The sequence below is a fragment of the Merops nubicus genome, unplaced genomic scaffold, assembly GCF_000691845.1.
Source record: "Merops nubicus isolate BGI_N331 unplaced genomic scaffold, ASM69184v1 scaffold47465, whole genome shotgun sequence".
NCBI lineage: Eukaryota > Metazoa > Chordata > Aves > Coraciiformes > Meropidae > Merops > Merops nubicus.
This window is the reverse complement of record NW_008609084.1, coordinates 2,576-25,273: the sequence shown is the minus strand read 5'-3', so window position 1 is coordinate 25,273 and position 22,698 is coordinate 2,576. Positions and strand designations below refer to the sequence as shown.

The 22,698-nt window shown below is 37.5% G+C and overlaps 2 protein-coding genes across 2 annotated transcripts; one reads left to right on the top strand and one right to left on the bottom strand.

Annotated features, from left to right (window-relative positions):
• The first annotated feature begins 1,439 nt into the window (after positions 1-1,439).
• Positions 1,440-5,401, top strand: WRB (tryptophan rich basic protein). The gene is made up of 4 exons (XM_008940503.1): positions 1,440-1,614; positions 2,988-3,055; positions 3,755-3,869; positions 5,294-5,401. The coding sequence occupies exons 1-4, from the start codon at positions 1,491-1,493 to the stop codon at positions 5,365-5,367; spliced, it is 381 nt and encodes a 126-aa protein (XP_008938751.1). The 5' UTR covers positions 1,440-1,490; the 3' UTR covers positions 5,368-5,401.
• Positions 5,402-8,573: 3,172 nt separating this feature from the next.
• LCA5L (Leber congenital amaurosis 5-like) lies at positions 8,574-21,789 on the bottom strand. The gene is made up of 7 exons (XM_008940502.1): positions 21,570-21,789; positions 17,845-18,344; positions 16,379-16,516; positions 14,834-14,927; positions 11,178-11,284; positions 10,756-10,888; positions 8,574-9,121 (listed from the first exon to the last, which is right to left on the bottom strand). Exons 1-7 carry the CDS (start codon positions 21,787-21,789, stop codon positions 8,574-8,576), a joined length of 1,740 nt encoding a protein of 579 aa, XP_008938750.1.
• Between the last annotated feature and the right edge of the window lie 909 nt (positions 21,790-22,698).

Genomic DNA, 22,698 nt, shown 5'->3' with positions numbered 1-22,698 from the left:
TGGCGAGATGGAGGAGTTCAGCATCACAGACAAAACCTTAGGGCGCAGTCACTAAGCAGGATGCTTCCCGGTCCGGTGAAGCGTTTCTGTGGAAGCGTGGGCAACAGAACTACGGACCAGTAAACTCTGTGACTGCCAAGTAAACCTGGATGTGAGCAAGCACATCAAAATACCCATCATTCTGCTTAAATATGCTGTCAGACAGATCAGTGCCCACTGTTGAGTAATGGACAAAAATCCTTTAAAACATAACTTTCCAAATTGCTAAGAGTAATTTGAACTCGGTGTTATTATAGGTGATTAGTGAAGACCTCTGCTCAACTTTCTGCTGTGGTTTGTGACAAAGTACTTTAATGTTCTCGACTGCAGCACTGAGAATGCCATTTGTGGCAAAAAGAATGACATGTGTCTTGAGAAAGCCGGAAAGGTTTGCTAAGGAACATCAATGAAAAGATGTTATGTTCTTTGTATTTTCATGACTTGTCATAAAAGGAGTTCGTGAGCCAACAAGCAGGTGGTGCCTCATGGAAAGAAAGCAGGAAAGCAAAAGAAGGAGAGAAAATGTTCCCTAACATGAAGTGTGATTTCCTTTTTACGTTTCTGTCAGGAGGAAGTAATTTTAGCCAAGAAACCAATGAGACATGAGAAAACCATATAGGTGAGATGTAAGAAAAATAACTAATGCAAATTTGTGTTTCTGGTTTTGAGGCAGTGGCAAGGTCCTGCACGAGGTGGATGACAGCTGTCAGTCACTGTGGCAGTTTGTGTGTTTCTAATGGCCTGGACCAGGCAATCTGTAATCTAGAGAAGAAATTCCCAATTGTTGAGCCATCGGTGAGATCTAAACTTGGGCTTCAGTGAATAAAGTTTCCACATTAATTAGTTTAGACCCTTGCTGAGGCAGCTAGTGCTGGAAATGGGAATGATGGATATGCTGGGGGCAATGGTGGAGCTGGGAAAAGCAGTGATGAAGAGGAGCGATTCTCCTGGTTCTTCCTCTCCTGCACGTGTCAGATGCTTGTCACCCAAGCAGCACATGGTGAGAATTGCAAGGAGGGAGGACAGCACTTCAGCTCAAGGTGTGCAGCAGAAGTCTCGCAGTGGCATGGGAGGTTTGAAAGGTCTCAGAAGGCAGCGTCCTTGAGAGTGGCGAGAGGAAAGCAGAAACAGAAGGAAAGGGCAGTTAACCACAGTTAGAAAAGCTGAAAATTACTGCCCCACAGGGACAGTAGAACCCTTTTTGGTTTGCTTCAGGCAGAACAAGAGAGTAAAAGTTCTTTGGCTTTTAGAACATGTTGCATATGTTAACCCAGGGTTTTCCTGGGCCTTGATGAAAGTGCCATTTTTTATGGAAAGATTTTGTGTGTGGAAAGAGGAGATCGTACTTTATATATATTAAGGAAAATCAGTGGCATTCAGGATAAATAACTGATACTATTTCTTCTCAGATATCCAGGTTGTTACAAAAGGATGCAGAGCAAGAATCCCAAATGAGAGCTGAAATTCAGAACATGAAGCAAGAACTCTCAACCATTAGTATGATGGATGAGTTTGCTAGATATGCCCGTCTGGAAAGGAGGATTAACAAAATGACCGACAAGCTTAAAACTCACGGTAGAGTGCAATGTTTCCTCCCTTTTCTAATTTCTGCAAAACATTTTGTCAGCTTTTTTCTTCCCCTTGTTATAAATCCCTTGTTATAAATTTCCACTATTGCCTTTTTTTTTTTTTTTTCTTTAGACTTCTTGGAGAGTTTGCTTTTCTCTCTCAATTATGTGTAGTTCAGCATACTCTGATAAGGGAGTGATTTAGGTGAAAACAGATTTCTTAGACGGAATTTTGTGGGCTTTACTATGTAATTATTTATTCTTTCTCAGTGATGCTTATCACTGAGTCACGTTTTCAGTAAGCTGAGGAAGTCCTCTGCTGTGTATCTTCACTGCAAAAGGACGCGTTGCTTGGCTGGGGCTACTTGGTTGGTGTACTACAAAATGGTAGAGAGAAAGCGTTGATCTCTAAGGTAACCACCTGAGATCTTCCCTGACATTCTGCCTTCCTGTTTGATCCTACGCTGCAGCTTTTGTGATAAAGCTGCCGTGCTTTCCCTTGATTAGGGTTTTATAGTAGTATAGTCTATCATCTTGTGGTAGAAAGTACACATAAACCTTTGGTACCAGAGCTTTTGCTCCTGTCTTTGCCCAAACTCACTGATCCTAACTGGATGGGAGGCTACTTCCTTTGTCTGCCACCTCTTTGCAGAACAGGTGGATGTTTATAGGCTCTCTGCTTGGGGAAAGGACAATATTTACAACTAACACTTTTGAATTGCTTTCAGTAGCATAATTCTTAACCCAAGAATTTAAATTAAACTAGATTTGAGTGCTTTACTTAGCAACAAACAATGTTGTTTTAGAAAACTTTAGTCTACTGTAATGTTTGAAGACATGCTGTCTTCAACTGGGCTTCGTTATATTGGTCTGAGGTACTGTAGCAGAATTAAAACAGGCATGAGAATTTTTAATACTGAACCTGAGCAAAGTTCATTCAGTGAAGGAACAGTCAAAATTATGTTCCTGAATGAAATAAGGCAAAAAATGCATCTGCCAAAGCCATCATTTGCCCCTTTTAGGAAAGGCAAAAATTTAGTTCATGCTTCATCTAAAGCAGGTTCTTAAATTAGTAACCACAATGACTATTCTCACTGGGGAGTGGTTTTCTCGGTTTCGTGTGACATTTTTATGCCCAGGGTTATCAGTGTTTTGCAAATTTTTGTAGTAGCATTAATAAGAAACTACAGTGTAGTGTGGAGCTAGCACTGTCTTGCAGAAGGGTGCTTTCAATATAGTCATGAGTCATTTGAGAAGAGATTTTTAAACAGTGTAATGTCCTGATTTGGAGAGTGAAATATTCATAAATTACTAGTTTTATGTAAGTGTAATTGACTATTATAAATAATGCAAGGTAATATTTTTTTTTTCTTTTAACAGTGAAAGCACGAACTGCGCAATTAGCAAAAATAAAGTGGGTTATAAATATTGTATTCTACATCTTACAAGTAAGTAAATATTTTATTATGAATACAAATTACTAAACCAAATCCTCAGTAGCGTTACAATTCTCTCCTGCATTCACTGGCTCATGATTAATCACGTATGTGTTGGGCATTCCAGTGACACACTGCGTGCCACACCGAGAGAGATTCTTGAAGCAGAAGGGAGAGCTCTTGCTGATAAGGCCTGGTAGTTTTGGACAGAAGGAGGTAACCTATGTTTTTGAAAACAAAAGGTGCTTCTGCTGAGGATGGAAATCTCTCCTTGGAGCTGCCACGCATTTCCCCACAGTGCCCCGTCAGATTGTCTCTGTAGCTGAGACTTGATGCCAGAGCATTTTCTGCTCATAAGGATGACAGTTGTCAACGTGACAATGTCCTTAGGGTAACCTTAAAGCAAGTTGGCTTCCTAGCAGGCAAGGAATATGGCTAAAAACAGTAACTGGAATTTAAGTTACTTGTTTGTCCATGCTAGATTGGAGCAAAAGAAAGCAGCGTTTTCCAGCGTCTCACTGCTACCTCTTAATATTGTCTATTAATTGAAGGTCACACCAAGTTTAAAAATATTTTTAACTTACTTAAGAACAATGTAAAATAACAAACTATTCCCTTTCCTTAGCATTTTTTATTTACTGTATCAAAGTCATGGTGGAAATGTATTTTGATAGGTATTATTACCCAAGCTAATGGAAGTGTCCATTCTAGGCTGCCCTGATGATCTCTCTGATTTGGAAGTACTACTCTGAGCCAGTGACGGTGCTGCCGAGCAAGTGGCTGGCTCCGCTGGAGCGCCTGGTGGCCTTCCCCACGGGGCTGGCAGGTAAGGGCTGCACGCTGGAGAGCAGCAGCTCCCGAGCCCGCCGGGTGCTGAGGCCTGGTGACAAAGGGCACAGCGCTGCTCCTGTGTGCTCATCCTGGCTCCCCTAACACAGGGAGCAGTTCAGGCACTCCATGAGCTGTTTCCTGTGTACTCCTCGTGTTCATTTAACTGACAATGAAATGGGCTATTTGTCATTTTTATTTCTTCTCCAGCAGAGCAGATTTATCTTTATCTATATGGAGTAGAGCTTGGATAAAATATCAGATCAGATATGTTTTAATCTTAAGCAGTCAAAATAGCAGAATTTGGTTTAAAAATTAGCAAATACTTTGTAGGTCTGTATTGCTTACATGTGTTTCTATAATTTGCTGGGGTTTCGTAGTAGTGTAACTCCAGAGTGATTTAGCTGTGCTCTCTTTTGGCATATTGTCTCATCTGTTCCAACTTTTTTTGCCATCACACTTCTGTTCTGTTTTTACCTACTTAAATCCTGTCCTTTTGGGCAATTTAACAAAATAATGATCAAAATGATATCACAGGGTTGTGTGCACCTATTTTTGAGTGGAAAGTGTGCTGGTTTTATGGTAATAGGATAAGTAGACAAGCAGAATGACACATATAAATAGTATGGAAATTTACCTTCAAGCTAAAATACTGCTGGTGAATCTTGTAAGTCATAACTGCCTTAGAAGGAATTCCAAAGTATTTTGCTGGATTTGTATGTTGTTGTGTCTTTAATAGCTGTCTAGAGAATTATTTGTATCCAACATGCTTACTGGACAAGATAAGAGTCAGCTTCTGTGTGGGGTGGGGAAATAGTCCTTGGAAAAGGTTTATTTAAATAGCATTGGAAGGGATTTAAAGAGGTTCACATCCATGTCTGCCTTCAAAACTCCTTTTTTTGTTTTGGCTCATAATCACGGTGAAGAGAAGACTTTCGAATTCTAGGTGATAAATACAAAAATGTCCAAAAATCACCAAAAAGGTAATTCCTCCACGTGTGCACTGTGTATAGCTGTGTATTCTGTGACACTGTAGCGTGATCCTGTGCAGCCTGCAGCACAGGTGTGCTGGGTGGTACAGACTGGCCACACCCTCTGTTCTGTCACACCAATACAAATTTGGGTGCTGCTAGCTGGAGTGGCAGGACTCTTTGAAGCAGCAGTGCAAGGCAGCTGAGTCAGTAAGGAAGGTCTCCATAGTATTTTTCTCTATGGGGTGCAAGGGGAAAGGACAGGAGTATGGATTTAATACTTGTAAAAAGACTGGTTTGGATTTCAGAGAACATTTGCTTTTTACCTCTCTCAAATCTTGAGTTTAGGTTCTAGCAAAGTATTCTGTTACTGGCCAAGCCATGAACTGCAGCACATTGGCTTTGGGGTTATTGATGCAATGTCTTAAATCGTGTTTTATATCTCTTTCAGGTGGTGTTGGAATTACATGTTGGCTTGTAGTTTGTAATAAAGTTGTAGCTATCATGCTACACCCTTTCAGCTGAACGAATGCCCATAGTCCATGGAGTCAACTACATTTGAGTTATCACTGTTTTAAGATTACGCACACGCACACCAAAAAAAAAAAAAAAAAAAAATTCACGTGTCTTTTGTGAGACTAGGTCTGAGATAATCTTTTAATCTTTGTTGCTTCATTTGGATATCAGTCTATTCCTTTTTATTTATTTTATATTTCCTTAGATTTTCACTTTTCAAATAATAGCATTGCTGTTTACAGAACCTCGTTTTGTGACTTTTTTTCAACAAATATGAACACTGATTCGTGGCAGAACTGTGAGATTTTGTCATGGTATATATTAACTAAAATCTAAAAGAGTTGGATTTGTATTAAATTGGAAATATACTGGTGTTAGGAGATTTGCTGTTTCTTTGCTGTATAATATGGTAGTTTTATCTAAAGGTGGGATTATATTGGGTGACAGGTGGTACTAGAGACCAGAGTTAGGCAGTTTGGTTTGCTTAAGGTAAAACAGAATTAGTTTCTTCATTATTTTTTTACACTAGGATTGGTGTGTTCTTGGACTGTCTTAGAAAATGTGTTATTAATAAATGCACAGAATCAACTTTTTATCTCTTAAGAGACTCACCCAGTTGCCAAATACAGGACAGCTGGATACTTTTTCTTCTCTGACTTTTGAAATTCATTGAACACTTGATTTTTTTCCTACTTTTATTGGTTACTGACCTTTCCTTCCTTTACATTTTCCCTGCTTCCCAAACTAAGTGAGGAATTGAGCTTCATGAGTGCTGTTTCTTCAGAGGACTACATTTCGAAAGGGCTTTAGCACCCATTACTGACAATCCAGGATAGCCCAAAACAGCGAGGTAAATGTAAAAAGGCAAACTGGTGATTTTAATGTCTTAAAGTAGTAACAGAATGGTTGCAAGCAGGAGGAGGAAGGAAAAGATTTTTGGAGTAAAACCTTCTTGCTGTATTTAGATACAGGGAATTGCTACGATATTTTGAATTTAAAGGAGGACAGCATTGTTCCCTGTGCCTGTAGAACAGTGACAAAGTTGTGTTCTCTTCCTTGCTACAGTGACCTGCAACCCTGTCATTGCTGCCCCATACGACATACGGGTGCGTTTATGAAGTTCTGGTTCTGTGGCAGAACAAAGCCCTAGGGGACACCTTTCCCTCCCTCTTCTGCTGGGCTGGGGGATTCTGGTTCAGCTTCCTACTCTGTACAGCAGAACGCATCTGTTACGTTATTTCAGGTCCTCTGCCTTCCTGCCGGAAGGAAGGAGCTAGGGCCCCTTTGTGATTAGCACTGCACTTGGAAATCATGCATAAAGATGATGATATACTCTGTTTGTGTGTATATATGCATGAAATGCTTTGGGTTTTTTAAAATGTTAATTTCTTAAAAACATTGTTTTGTATTAGGGATTACATTTAGCTAACATGGAAATAGATGCATTAAATATCAAGAACAAAAAAGTTGTGATTGAGTGTTATATATCATTGTGGTTTTATTAACAAAAAAAAGCTTTTTAATCCATTCTAATACATTTTAAATGCTAACTACAGGTTTCCTAAAAACAAAACAAAAAATGCATAACCCAAACCAAGGACACCATCTCCCACCATGTTCTTGCATAAGGAGATACTTTTGGAATCAACAAGAGTTTACATATATATATGTGTATATAATTTTTTTTTAATAGTATTTGAGCCAGATTATTTAACAATGACGTTGACTAAAGATGTGGCAAATGATATTTCTACTTAGCTCATTCCAGAGTGAATGAGCTACTTTAACACAGTGAAGTCAAGAAAAGCAGCATCACTTGAAACCTTCGTAGTGGCCTTTGCAGGTTATCTGCGCTTAGCAGGAGGCCATCGAATACACAGTTTGTTGGCTGCTCTGGTCAAAACTTTTGGGTGAGTAAGGGCCAAAAGGCCTTTGGTCACCTGGTCAGTATGAACAGGGAGCGTTGTGTGTGCTTATTTGCTCTTTGGGGCAGCAGTCAAGGTGCTGTACAAGTATTAACAGTGCATAGAGGAGGAACACTGAATTCTGGCTGCACAAAGCCAGGCTTTGAAACCAGTCTGGTGTACAGCTTAAGCACTACTTCAGGAAAAAACCTTCCAAATTTTAAAAAGGAATCGCCACAAAAAGGCTCAGATCTAAATGTGTTAATCACCTTTAAAAGCTTTGGCAATGTAATTTTTTCAAAGCTGTGGATTTTTTTAAGTGCTACTGCCTTTTAAAATCAATAGAATAGACCTAACTTTCCCTAACTCCCCATCATTTTAGCAAGCGTTTCATCAGTTACTGCGAGGAACAAAACATAATCCTCCTACGCTCGCTTACATAACCTTAAACACAGGATTTTTAAAGGCTTTTTGAGAACTGGATATGCCTGACTTCTCCAAAACAATAGTTTACTCTTGCACATTCATCTTTGGATGTCAGCTGTGGAAGCTACCAGGCAAACTGCTTTGATAAATTCTAACAGTGGAAAAGAATGAAGCTGTAGAGCATTATAAAGCTTGTGAAAACAACGTAATAGCAAATTGTTTTTATTATGTGTGAATTCTGGAAGCTGTTTCAAGAGTCAAGAAAATAAAAAATTATTTTCTTTTATTGCATTGTTGGTACTAACCCAATAATGAACCTTATGAAAGCAGACTGCTCACTTCAGCTATCTAACAAATAATCAGCTTCAAAATTTAAACCACAGAGAGAATGCAAAAAAATGGAGATCACAAAACATGGACTAACATGGACACCTGATAACAGGTAAAAATGTCATAATTGTTAAGGCACTCTTCAGAAGATGCATATTACACATGGACCAAGGACAGAAGAATGTTCTTTTGTGACAACTGATTTGACTGTCATTCTGGAAAAATCATTGAAATAAATTCACAGTACTTGAAAGATTTAATATGCATTTAATGAAGGTATAAACACTGGGTTTTAAAAGAATGTTTTAAATGATCCATGCTTCTAGAGTAAAGCTAAGTTGATGTTCTTAATATGAAATAATTAGTTTGTGTATTCTCATGAGGTTATTCATGACGGCTTCATTAGTGTTAGATGCTTTACATTCTGAACTAGTAGTGGTGGTTTGAAATTTGGCTTGTGTAATCCTGCATCCTTCCACTTCTCTTTCTTCATTCCTCTCATGCTAGAACTTGAATGGTTGTCTCTTCAAACACAGCCTGGTCGAAAGAGTTCTTTCATAAGACTTTTTGCCTTTCAGCAAATGTCATATGAGCGCAGCCTTCCACTTCAGTGCAGCGGTCCTTCAGCCTTGTTTTGGTAACTTTACCAAAAGATGGTTCATATAGCCTGAAGGATTTTTTTACTTTTGATTCAGCTGCTTCACTGCAGTCCTGACCTGCCTGTCTATGGCTGCAAAGGCTGCCTTTTTTTGGTTTGGTGCTCAACGTAAGAAGGCCACGATGCAAATTCTCAGTGGCTTCTGGGAATATGTTGGTTTTTTTCAGCCTAATGGGTGTTTTGTTTCTGAGATGTGGAGTTACATATTTACTTCCTACCTTCTCACTGCTACTTAGCTCTTCATCTGTCTTTTTTTCTTCTTTTTCATATTCTTCCACTGCGTCTTTCTCTTGATTGTTTTCTTTTCCACTGTCACTTAGAAGAATTTCTTCAGTTTTCACCAGCTTTTTAATTTCCCATTTAAGCAAATCTGTCTCTTTTTCTTCTTTCATGAATTCCAAACAAGTATTCTCTTCCATCAGGAGTGTCCTCTCCCTTAAATAATCTAAAATGAAATATTGTGGCTTTTAGGAATGTTCTTAAATTGCCTAGGAACATAAAGACTCATGAAGCATTAATGAGCACAAGTTTCACTTCCTTTTCATTGCTGAAGTTGTTACGATTGATGGTATTTCAGTCTTGAGGTTATCACAATGCTATTTACTAGTAAATACAACGGGATGGGTCAAGATTTAAAGAAGATCATTTTAGCATTGAATTCAGGTAAATATTTTTATTTTTACCTTTTTCATTATGTTTGATTTTATTAAATGAATTAGCACACAAATATAATCAGTAATGGCTAAATAAAAGGCCAGAAAAGGCATGTAGAATGCAACAGAGAAACCACATGAGATCTGAAGTCTAATTGTCATTTTCTTGCTTTTAAATGGAACTTAAATATAGGTATGATTTTCATTCCCTTAATTGGCAATACAGTTGCTTGCATGGAGCAGAATATACTTTAACCTATAAGTGAGTTTTCTCCACTTTTTAGAAGAAAAATGTATGTGTACAATGAATGCCTACAGTGAAGTGTATGTCTGCTGCAGGGGCCAAATTGTAATCAGTTCTGTGCTGTGGAGAGGCTCACAGAGCACCTCCAAAATGAGACAGAGTCCAAGCTCAATGAAGAATTACATAGTTGCAGTAACTAAAATAGCTAAATCAGATTTCAGTGAGTCTACTACTGGCAGTGGGAGAAAGCCAGAAGAGAGCCTGGCAAACAGTGAGGAGAGAGACTCACAGACCAAATCAGGTGGCCTGTGTCTTCTCTCAGTTACAAAAGGGGATTTCAAAGATAAATGGTGACTGTGGTTCTCTGGTGGGGCCTGGAAAGGCAGAGCACAAAACACGGGAGTTAACTCATTCAGGATTGTTAGCTCTGTTGCTGGTGGAGTAAGTGACCTCAACAACCTGCTTCCCCTCTGTAAACGTGTGACCCTTGGGTCACGTAACGTCTCCTCCCGTTTGCAAAGTGTTTAGCACGATGACATTCAGATCTTGGTTCTTACCACAAGCCTTACTGCAATGAAAATCACATGCATATTTTTAGAAAGGAAAACTCAGATGGAAGAATAGATACACTGGCTCCTTCTTTCTTCTGTGCTATGAAATTTCGTCAAAATAAAGATTTATAGATGAGCCCCCTCTGTAGAACTGTTATATGAGAGCACAGTCAACAGCTAAGATTTACAAAAAATCTATTTTCAGTGATCATTGTAATGAGGAGATACTCCCACCCCATGAAAAGTCCTTTTCCTTTTTCAGCAACAGATTGTGGGCTACAAATGTATGTTGACATCAGCTATGATGAAGATTCACAACCAACAGTTTGAGATCAGTATTTGATCAGAGTGGAATTAGCAAACAAGTATACTATTACAGTAGAAGCACTGACTTTACCAACACGACCAGGAACTGCTTCTAGAAGGACAGCAGTATGAGCATGCCTTCCTAGACTATGGAGCTGCTCTCATATCAGTGCAGCACCACCAGCAGCTGGATCTCAAGTGACCCTTGTTGCACTAGTTCCTGCCAGTCAGGTGCCTGTCAGGCCCATGTAAATTACCAATGCCATCAGGTCATTCAAATTCCGATAAGATCAAATGAGTTTCTGGAAAAAAATTTAAAATATACCTCTACACATTCTGTTAAAAGTTTCTGGATTTTGTATTTTCTTGATTGATGACTTTTCTGTTCTACATCGGGCATCTGTGTAAGCTTCCTTTACTTTAGTAGTTCGATTCTTGTCTTCTGAAGACTTTTTCTCCTAAAATTGGCAATTACAAGTAAAAATAATGAGGAAGTACTTGTTTAATGACTTTTAAAATTACCCAGTCAGTGCAATACTTAATAAAAAGACCAGTAATTTATTTTACTATCATAATCTTATTTTGTATCATAACGTCTGTCCTATATATTTTCTGTAATATAATTACGTTCACACAAAATCCACATCCTAAAAAGTTAGGATGATGGATCAGGCTATTGAAGCATATGGAATAACATTCAGCTTAGCTGAGAGTTCAAACAAGGGATTGGATCCAGATCTTTCATACCTGTGTTAGATAAATTGGACTTTTTTCTTTCTCAGTTTGGTGCTGTGACAGCAGCAGTGATCCAAAACTCTGTTCATCTACTTGTACTGATCTGTTTATACTAAGACCTATTGAAAAAGGGCAACCGTTAGCAATGCAGTAGTTTTTGGAATTATATTGTTGGTATAAACAAAAGATGTCTTTGATGACTGATAATACTGGTATGTGGCCTAGGATTTAAACCTCTTTTTCTGCATGTCTTAATGCCCTTTAATAAAGAAATTCTTTGTCTGCTTGATCTATAAATGCTGACATTGGAACACCAGCTACCTGGACTCCCGAGCATTTTAATCTATACGTCAGTACATCATAAACAGACTTAAGTTTTAGATCTACGAAGTCCTGTTTGGATAGAGCATGCCAAATCAGACAAATGCGCCTATCCCCTAGAGCCCATACGGGCTTAATTTGTGTGGTAACATTCCAATGGAAATGTAACAAGTCTGGTATGAGGCCTCAGTTTTCAGGTTCCTAAATTTGGATCTTGCAGAGTAATAAACTCACTTTCTTTTATGCCTCCTGACTTGGTTACTCACCCTTCTCAAACTTCAGCACTTATGTAAGGGTTTATGGAACCAAACTCTTCAGAGGAAACGCATAGCACTGCTTGAAATATAGGTCTTTGAAAAGACATTCCGAGGGAGGGACTGAACAAAACATTTAAAGAAATGGCTGAATAGAGATGGGATGGGGAAGGTGACTATATTGTTCTTTTATTGTACATTTAGAATAATTTTGCCATGAATACAGTAGCAGAGAAAGTTGCTAGCGCAGCAGCAAAAATGTGATCTTACATCCATCAACATTCAACCTTATTCCCACTTTTGATCTCTGAAATCAGAGGAAGACTCTCCATAAAAATGGTGATTTTTCAAGTGTTTGCAGTTTGGTGGTAAAAAGGATGTGGATAACTAGTTTGAGGATTACTCTTGGAGGAATGGCTGTGATGATGTGGAGGGAACTAGTTTTTTCCTTTGGAAAGGCAACCAGCAGGTTTTTCAACAGAAGTCGGTGGCGCGTTCCTCAGATTCAGGGCTAGGGGGAGCTGTACCTCCAGATGAGCGGGTGCGACCTTCCCACAGCTGAACCAACTTTGCTCTCAGGAAGAGCTTATGAAATTAATGGCTTCATTCAATAAATCCATTTCATTTATGTATATAGAACTTTTTGATTACCTAAGCAAGCCTACCTTCAGCTATTTATCAGGAGTGTCAAAAAAAATGCAGCCCCATATTTCTTTTTTTCCTTTCCTGCTGGCTAAAAATTTTTGCAAATGCAGAATAGAAAATAGCTACTTGAAAAAATAGTTTTTTTCTAAATCTGTTACAGAAAAATTAAAGTCAATAGTGAAAAGGAAAAACAATTGTCAGCAATTCCAGTTCTAGGTTTCTAAATCATCTGTTTCCATTAACTGGCAGAGAATGAAGCATTTATTGGCCAAAAATACTAAAAGATCAGGCAACTTTGCTTGGAACCTTTTCATTACAAAATATCAGGTCTCCCTCCAACTAAGCTCCCTTATTTTTTCTTAAAGAAAATAAGAACTTAAATAATAAGCAGTGATTTAAATGCTGTAATTTAAATAACAATACTGTACAAGTCTATATGTGAGTAAAATTTTAAAAACCCACACGTTACGTGATGTAATCAAAACTGGAATTCAGAGCTCCATAAAAAGCATGTCTGACGTGGCATGAGAAGTAGGATTTCTGTTTCTTCATTTTACAACGTGAATTACCAACTTTTTCCCCATTAGTTCACGTGGAGTTAAGGCAGAGAAATGGATTTGCAGAGGCATCAAAGACAAAAGAAAAGCAACTGACTATGATAAGACTTTGTACTGATACCGTAATTTGAAGAATTCTGTGGGCACACGCAAGTTTTCCAGCAGATATGTTTGCTACCTTGTAAATTTTAAGTGCTTTTCTGTACCCATAAGAAGAAATTTCCAACTCCTCCTTCCATTTAGGAGAGGGAATATCTGACCAGTATTTCAAAGATGTGCTTAACCCAGGAAAGTCCGTGTACAGCTGGTTAACCAAAATTAAGGGTGTAAGCTTGTTACGCTGAAAGCTCTCCTTTAGGATATTGACAGAATGTTGATGATCCTTGAGCAGGAGGAAAATTACTTTCAATGTGGATAAAGTACTTGAAAAATGCTTATTAGTTGCTGTTGAAATGCATTTATTAGTAAATTCTAGGTACTACATCTTAAGCATGTGACAATTATAAATTTAAATGCTTTAAGAAAACTAGGATTTTTCCCTGATTTGTCCCAGATGAATATAGCAAGCACATGGGCAGCATAATAGTTCCTGGCTTGCATTGTTTGTAATTGTTTTTAGCTGTTGCTCCCTCAGTTCAAGGGGTGGGATCCAGTTGTCTGAACACAGGCACCTCATGCAATTTGAGATGCCCTTGAGTGCTCAGAGTATCCCCTTAAGGCTGGCCACTATTACACAGGACCGATGGGACGCCCGTGTCCCTCTGGAACAGCAGCTACAGGGCCAGGCAGAATGTGCTAGGACATCTCAAATGGCACTGGATGCCTATAATTAGGCAGCTGAATCCCACACAAAGTCACTGCTCTTGGAATGTTTGCTAGACAAGACTGCATATAATACCTATATATTGGATGCTCCAATACCTGCCTGAGCATCCACGTGAAAGAAATTATCTTTTCTAAAGAGCCCTTTCTTCCTTGATATGATTACTTTCTATTGTTCTTTCCTGTCATTCTACTATATTATTGCTAAAACACCTAAATTCTGTGGGTAGAATTGGGAGGATAGACAATAACTGGGTTATTACAGTCCGGTTGACCATTTCAGGTTACTTATGCTAACAAGCAAAAGAGTGTTAAGGACAAACATTCTCTTCTCTCAGATAAGCTGACAGTATGATCATCAGACTGGCCTTTCAACTTCTGAAACCTTCTGTCTGAAATCTCCTCCTTGCCTTTCACCCCCCAAAAAATGCAAGTTACAGGAGCTTCAATAATGGACATCGAAGCATTTCTGCTATTTGTAAGTTACAGGGTCTAAGGATTTTAAGGTGAGAAAACAGTTTTTAAAGACCCAATTAGATTAATTATTTTTGCTCATATAAAAGCACTTTGAAAGTCTGTACTAAATCTTGCTGCAGGAGAGTTGTTTATGAGGTGTCCTGAGTTAGCGAGCCATGTAGTGGGAATTCCAGGCATAAGGTGGCCACTTCTCAGGCTAAGTCAAAGCAAACAGCCTGCACAGAAATTAGTCTGCAAATGCTTTGTGGACTGAGAGCTTCACCTTGTTAAAAAACAAATATGCCAACAGCTCTTGATGCAAATAGACACTTAAAATAGCAGCACTGTTTCGGTGTCACTGTTAGCATACTAAACCCACATATGCTAAATGCTGTTCATAATGAAAACCAGATTAAATATTAAAAACGGGTCACGTATTAGTATTCATAAAACAAATGAGCAAACCCCCAAGCTCCAATCTTTAAATTACATGTGACAGAATATTTTTACCCCATACAAAAGTACTACATTGGCTTTTATTTTGGAATATACCTCCCCATTATAAAACAATGTAAATTTCACAAAACTAAACCAAAAAGGAATATACATGTACTTTTTTCATGAGTTACTGAATCACTTTTTTCTTCCAGGATTTTAGGCATCTTATTTGCATAGATATTATTTACATAAAGTTGCCGATCCTTTTCCTAGGAAGAAATAAACACTCAAACTTCTAATAAGCATTAAGAATTACTTTTTACCAAGCTAATGTTCCTGTGTTGGAAGAAAATTGTCAATGATTTTGCTTTGTGCCAAGAAACATGGTGACTTTATAATTTACATAAATAGGATTCCATCATTTTCTTTCGTGAACCAAATCAAAATTCTCCCTTTTAAAGGCTAAGCATACATATGTACATCTGTATGATCTTTTTCATAAGACAATGTTTGGAAGATGAAATCTTCTCTAATGATTTTTTTCCTATGTTGTTCTGGGTTATTTTTTTGGACTAAGTAATTTTTGGCTTCACTTCCCTTTCTTTAAACTTAAATACTCAGTGCCCTTGATTACAGTGTGCTCAGTGCTGTTTTACAACCTATTGTTTGGGAAACGACATAAGCTTCAGAAGCATAGTTTTGAAATTTATTGAGCAAGAGTCCTCTTACTGAAATTTGTCTTAAACACAGAAGAGAGATTTCAATAACACTCTCACCATATCAGTTTTTAGTGAAAAATTTGAGCTGCATTTACTTTTGAGATGCAGCTTGTCCTGAAAGAATGTCCAAATACCTTGAATGGTCTGAATAAGCCAGGCACCCAAAACTAAGGATGTGTAAGAATGCTCCCTTATGGCACAGAAACAAGGTTAATAAGGATGTCTGGTCTTCTTTGTGATAAAAAGATAGAAAGTTTTGAGAATCTAAATACAACATTAAGAGAACTGGACACATATAAAACCGTGTGGAAAACATGAAACAGAAATATTATAGAGAAGCATTAAGGTGGGAACTGTGCTTTAGAATAACCTACACTTTGGAACAGTTTTACATGAGTGTTCTTGGGCCTGTAATCGTTCCCATCTCCTGGGTCTGCACATGACATACCATTCATGGCAGTTTTGGTTTTGTTTCTATTTAGCGTCACTTTTAGGTTTTCCTGTATGTTTGGTTTACAGGCATTACAGCAAGTGTTAAACTGCACATATTTGTCCCAAAAATATTTGTCTAAAACCCAAGCTGGAATTTAAACTATTGAAATATTTACATAAGTCTTTCTGTTAAATTCTACTTTTGCATATTGTAATACTTGGCTCATTTTGGTTTGAAAGTATTTCTGTAAGGGAGCTCATTTTAGAAGTATAGTAGAGTAATATATTGACAGAGATCTACCAGAACAGTAACAACTTGGTGTGGAGTTTTTGCTCAAATTGTGGTTTATTAATCTCTCTTTTATTTAGTTACTGAACTATTTTGAACTTTCAACAGACCCTACAGTAATTTAAACATTTGATATTTTGACTGGTTTTGGTACACTATAGACTCAACCAGGGGAAAAAAAAATCATTACTAAATAATATAAAAGAGACAAAAGGAATAGGTAACATTAAGTACTTGAATTTTCTTGTAGGAACAGAAACCTGTTTAAAATCTTGAATACCTTAATTTTTTGGTGAAGAGAGTTAATTTCCATTTGCAAGTTCTTTGTAATTATCCCAGCTTCCACAACTTTTTTGTTCTCATTTGCCAGTTGATGACTAAAGGTGCTATTGTTCAACTTCAGCTGCTTTTCTAGACTCTTAAAATAAAAAGCATATGATAACATGTGGATGTACTTAGTATGGCTGCTGAAAAACTGCAGTTCTTAACAGATTTAAATAATAAGTGTGCTAATATAATGAAAAGTAATCTTCCAATAGTTATATTCAATTGTAAACAATGCATGAAATTATGATGAAGTATCTGAAAAATTACATTACAAATTAGTTTAACACATAATTTTACCAAACAAAAAAGTATATTTGGCATGCAAACATAAATAAGGCTGCACATTACCTTTTTAATGGATTAATTAATACAATTATCTTTGAGAAACGTTAATACAACCTTTCTGTTCACACTGAGGTCTATTAACTGCAGCAGCATAAAGAGGCTTAGTATAAATGAAAATAAGGTAATTTATTGAGTACTTTATCAAGTATTTTATCATCAGAATCCAGTGCCATGCACTGAAACTATAGTCATTAAAATTGTAAAGTGGACATCAAACCTGGCACGCCTTATATAGCTTCTCACTGGGACATCTGTAAATAAAAAGTTTTCAAAAGAGAGTCTGAATGCAGCCATTTGTATTATCATTTTCTTTAATGTAATAAATGCACTTCAGACCTTGCTGTTCAGATGATATCTCTAAGATTACCTGTCTTTTTATTGCATAATATATCCCACAGAAGATAGAAATTAAATTTCTGGATGACAATGGAAATTTCACTCTTCTAGTTTTATATTAAAAACTGTACTCCTGTCTTTCTGTGAAAGGTTCAATAGGAGTAAAGAAGCACAAGATATTAAAAGGAGCTGAACTGTCTCTTCTTGAACTCCCACCAGGCTTTTACTACAGTCGCATGATACACCAGCTGTAGAACCAACCCTAAAGTCTAGGACACCCGACTGCTACTTGATTGCAGATGATCCAGCTTTGATTGCTCAAGGAAGTAGACCAGCAGCAGCCTGGTGGTCTCCATGTATCTTGTGCTTTGCCAAGGCAAATTAGTGTCTGAGCTATTTGTGGCTGCACGGCCCAAGCAAGCCTGAAAGGTTGTTCTCCAGCTGTGTGCAACGCTTCTGACCTAACAGGGTTAAGGCATACGACAATTCCTAAAAGATCTTTATTGCCAAACAATCTACTCACACATTTTTGCCAGATTTTAAACTACTGGGAGGGGGCACTACTGCCATTTTTAGTACCTTACACTCCAGTCAGCACTGAATTAAAAAGAATTTACAATGTTACAGGATTGTATCACAATCATGAATGTGACAAGAAGCAGTAAAAAACTTTCCACGGTTTTTGCACAGAAACCTCTCCTGTTACTTTTCACAAATACAATGATAGGCACATATTACCTGTATTCTCTTATCATTCACTTCCATTTTTTCTGTAAGGACTGATAATCTGTGCTCAAGTTCCTCTCTCTCTGCAAGAGTTTTATCTTCTGAAAGCATATGCAAGATTTGCAAAGCCTCTTTAGTTTTTTGCAGCTCTGCTTCAACTTTTCTGAGCTTCCTAGATGAATTTCTCTCATCCTTCTGAGACATCCCCAGGAGCTCCTGTAAAGTTTTCACCTCATTATAATGACGTGCTAAAAGACCTGGCAAGTTGCTTCTACCTATTGCTTTCGAGTGTCGACACTGAAGCTGTTTCAAAAAGTGGTTTTCTAAGCTTAATGCTTCTAATTTGTGTTCTAAATCAAATATTTCATTCTTCAGGTCTTTAATTTTGTGAGGTCTTCCTGATGATATTTGCTGAGATGCTGAGGTTTTTTTCTGGGAAAGCATATCACTCTGCAGACTTACAAATGCAGAATTCTGATGTGGTATCTTCTCAGCTGGCAGTTTTTCTCCTGCTGCATTGAGACAACAGTAAACTGGCATTGATATATAGCAATCATTTGAGGCAGCAAACTCACTGTATGGCTTTACTAGTCATGTAAACTCAAGCAGTGCTCATCCAAGCTACTTAACTGTGGTGTATTTGACAAAATGTCTAAGATCTATACTAAGACTCTAATGTTGAAGCATTTCACAGATAAATCCATTAAAGATTTTAAATCTCTATGTGTGCATTTACGTGGTTGCACTGGGCCATAGCTAACTAGGTCTATAGCAGGTCAAGGTTGCCTTCTTTCATTCTCTGAAGCCTTTTTCATTTGAAACAGCCAATGTGCTCACTTTCCATTAATAAAGTTATCTACACAGGTGGTGTCTTCTGATGTAAACAGCAGTACTACTCTGTGAATAATTGAGTAGAGTATGTTTATGTTAACACACTACTCCAGTATCAATGGAAATAAATGTTCCCTCTCTAAGTCATGCGCTTCACTAATGTAGGCATGATCTGGGGACTGAGGAATCAAATTCAACCCATCTAGAAAGATTCCCAAGAAGGAGGACCTACATACTGATCAGGGGTGTGAAAAAAAAAAAAAAAATCATTATAGGCATCTACAGATCTTCAAGAACTCAAAATCAAAGGTGATCACAATAAGACATGGTTAAATTTCTCTGCAGAGAGGATTTCTAACCAGCTTTCTAGAATTTTCAAGTCATCTTTGAATTGAACAACATGTTTAAACCTTACATCTTCTTAGTATAGAACAGTTTGTGTACACTGCTTCTACACAGCAATGGAAAAAACCTTTACGGGCTAGCACTCTAAGTGTATTACTGCCATTTGCCTTTTTTTATGGCCAGCATTCTGAGTGAATTACTCTCATTTTCCTTTCCTGAAACATAATTAGAATTTGAAAATACTCAAGGCTGTAAATCTGAGTGTGTCCCCTTTTTCAGGCATATATTCAATTTCACTTTAGCTCTCAAGTAATTTCAGGCAGTATTTTGCTAGAAGTTTCTTATAATGATTTATAGATCACATAACATTTTATCGATAAATTAGGCAAGGTCCTAACCTAAAAAACACCAGAGGAAAAGAACAGATCTGTTCAAGAATTTCTGTCGAATCCAGTAGGTGTTCTGCACACAGACTTTCCAGGAGGAGTCCCCAACCAGAACACCCCATTGCGGGTGGGAAGCAACATCACCTCAGCGGCAGGGAAGGCCAAGGAAGGCTGGGAGAGAGGGAGGGAGGGCAGAGCCTGAAGGGCAGCCTGGGCCTGACACCCAAGTGCCAGCTCTGCCAGGCAGCAAGTTAAAGTATGGAGTTACACTATCCTGTCTGTCTTTTGCTCTTATTACTGAAACACCTGATCCGTTTCACCATCCCAGGCTACAAACTGCATGGTCTTTGTTCTGATGGCCCTGCTGATAGAGGAGAGAAAGCCGGGACGAGCTGAGAGGACCTTACTTATAGAGATACATGGGCAGGATTGACTATCAAAGTCAATGGGAAAGGGAAAGGGAAAGGGAAAGGAGAGGAGAGGAGAGGAGAGGCGAGGAGAAAGGAAAGGAAAGGAAAGGAAAGGAAAGGAAAGGAAAGGAAAGGAAAGGAAAGGAAAGGAAAGGAAAGGAAAGGAAAGGAAAGGAAAGGAAAGGAAAGGAAAGGAAAGGAAAGGAAAGGAAAGGAAAGGAAAGGAAAGGAAAGGAAAGGAAAGGAAAGGAAAGGAAAGGAAAGGAAAGGAAAGGAAAGGAAAGGAAAGGAAAGGAAAGGAAAGGAAAGGAAAGGAAAGGATCTGTGACTAGGAGTCAAAGGGAGGAAAGCCTATGAACTGGGCATGGCAGTTCTATTTTTTACATATGTTTTAAATGGATTAAGAAGAACTATGATGGAGGTTCAAGTAAACAGAGAAGGAATTAGTCATTTGAGGTAAGACATGTTCAAGACCTTCTGCAGTGAGGAAAATTAACAGGTGCTGTCAAAAAAAAAAAAACAAAAACAAAAAACCCAAACCAAACAAACAAAAAAACCACGAACAAACAAACAAAACAAAAACAAACAAACAAAACAAAACAAAGAAAAAAAAAAATCACCAGAGGTAAAAACCAAAGCAAATGGAAGTTGTGCAAGCATCATACTTGCATGTTCTCTGTGATGCCATTCCACTGCAGGAAGACTATGGTATGACCACAGATGTTGTCACACAAATATTTGCAAAAACCAATTCTACATCACTATTTTGCTTTGCCAGTATGGAATGAGAAGATGTAAAAGAAATGGGAAAATACCTTTCTGCAAAAGCTGACAAAATACTGTAAAATATATACACATCTATACATGGGGAAACTTTGGGTTATAATTGTGTTCTTGGGAAACTGATCATTTCAAGTAGCCATGAACAAGTAAAAATAACCACTTAGAATATCCAACACAGCCAGTAGCCAATAATGATTCTTCTGCTAAATAGATTTTAAAAACATGTTTATTCTTTCTGGTCTGCTAGTTTTATGCCATTATGACTTCTTGACAGCAGCATATAACTCATACAATAAATGAGATAATCAGTGGTTCCTCTCTCTTTTTTTGTTTGATTTGCATTTTGTAGGTTTGGTAGATCCAGAGGAAATTTTGAATTGGAAAAGGGCCATCGGTTTTACACTCATTTTTTGACATGGCATGGTGGGATTTAAGAAAGTATGGGTCTAGATATGAAAACACAAAAGATTCTTCACTGTTAACATTTACATAAAGGGAATATGTTTGAGCTATATGGTCATTCCATTGAAGCACAAGTTAAATTTTACATGATACATCATGACTAAGCTGGCCAGAACAACTTTTTTTGGTCAACACTGACACTTTTGTGCGGACGTGTAATTTTTGACATGTAAACTTTGCTTAGGAAAAGCTTTGTCAGACTCGTCATGTGATGCATAGCCAAAACCAGAAATTGTGATATTTGTGGGAGAGCTATTTTCAAATCCTCAGATTAAAACTGCAGAATAAGGATTGCAAAAGTGCTCATACATCTCAGGCAATTATCCTGCCTCTTGGATCGCTGAGTACTGTAGAATAACACAATGGGGCATCTCTCTCTCTCTGGCCTCCCCCTTCTAGTGCTCAAAACATTATTTATTAATTTTCTTTCCTGAAAAAATGTTCTCCTTGTCTTCCTAATTACTGAAAAAAATGCCAAAGAAAGGGAACAGCTATATTGCTCAAGAGAGTCTCATTTTACTACTACCAGAAAACAAAGTACCTTTTTTATCATCTTGGGGGAAGATATGCTGTCCTTTTTTCTTTTTTTCCTTTTCCTGTCTTGTCTTCTCTTCAGCTCCTGGTATTTCTAAACATTTTCTGCTTCTAGCTGTTTCAGAGCAACTCTCTGACAAAGGCCTCAGAAGAGTTAGCATGAGAATTTTCACTTCTGTATTCTCTGCTGCATCGCCTACAATCATTGCCTCTGCTACAGATGCTGCTTCTGATACTTCTGTGCTTTGAGGAATCTTCAGTATCCCTGCTTTTTGTACCATGTTCTGACTTATTATCTTCTGTTATTAAAATATGGAGGAAACAATCATCTGAGTTCACCAGTGTATTATTGTAGAAGACTTAAACTTGACCTCCATAACCTATTAGGAATCAGAATGTTACAGAGTTGTTTAGAGTTAACATAAACAATACTAGACACTGTTCAACTATATTAAGTAATGCTAAGAAATGCTAAGTCTTCTTAAAAAAAAAGCCCAGTCATTTCCCTTTAACTCATAAAAATAATCTTGTGGTCTGCAGTAGGGTAAGTTTGTTTCCAGAATGAATTGCAAAAAAAAATATACTAGTTTTTATCTCAGAATTTACTATGATACTAACATCTCTTTTCCAAAGATTTACAAGGTATTGCCATTTAAATGTAAATAGATACCATAGCTTGTTTCCTGTAATGTGTACATTTTTTCCATGATCGATGTAATTTAAAAGAAGCATAATTGTATTTATGCTCAATACCTACAAAGACCTTTACAATATTAAAAAAAAAAAAATTGTTCATATCTCTAAGAACTGGACATTTCTAAGTGGTTTTGTAGTATTTTTAGCATTCTGTTCATGTAATAAAAAATAATCTAGTCATATTTTTTGATAATTAGATCACAAATCAGATCACAAAATCAATTTAGATATTAAAATAGAAAAAAAAAATCCTAGCTGCCACATTAACATTATAGGTAGAGGATACAGCAGCACTTAAAGCTGCACAACAGAGTATCTGACTTAGAGACTGAAATACACGTTTTCTTAAATTATGGGATGTTGCTTATTTATTTTCCGATCAGAATTGTTTGTAAAAACAAATACGCCTGCTAAATAAA

Bases quoted from the DNA above. Each gene is read 5' to 3' on its own strand.
- WRB (XM_008940503.1), top strand. From the start codon at position 1,491: ATGAGAGCTGAAATTCAGAACATGAAGCAAGAACTCTCAACCATTAGT. The intron at 1,615-2,987 runs GTAGAGTGCAAT...TTCTTTTAACAG, and splicing joins CGACAAGCTTAAAACTCACG to TGAAAGCACGAACTGCGCAA. The intron at 3,870-5,293 runs GTAAGGGCTGCA...TATCTCTTTCAG, and splicing joins CTTCCCCACGGGGCTGGCAG to GTGGTGTTGGAATTACATGT.
- LCA5L (XM_008940502.1), bottom strand. From the start codon at position 21,789: ATGATTGTAGGCGATGCAGCAGAGAATACAGAAGTGAAAATTCTCATG. The intron at 16,517-17,844 runs GTAATATGTGCC...TTTTATTTTAAG, and splicing joins TGAATGATAAGAGAATACAG to AGTCTAGAAAAGCAGCTGAA. The intron at 14,928-16,378 runs GTATTCAAGATT...ATTTCTTCCTAG, and splicing joins CTCTTCACCAAAAAATTAAG to GAAAAGGATCGGCAACTTTA.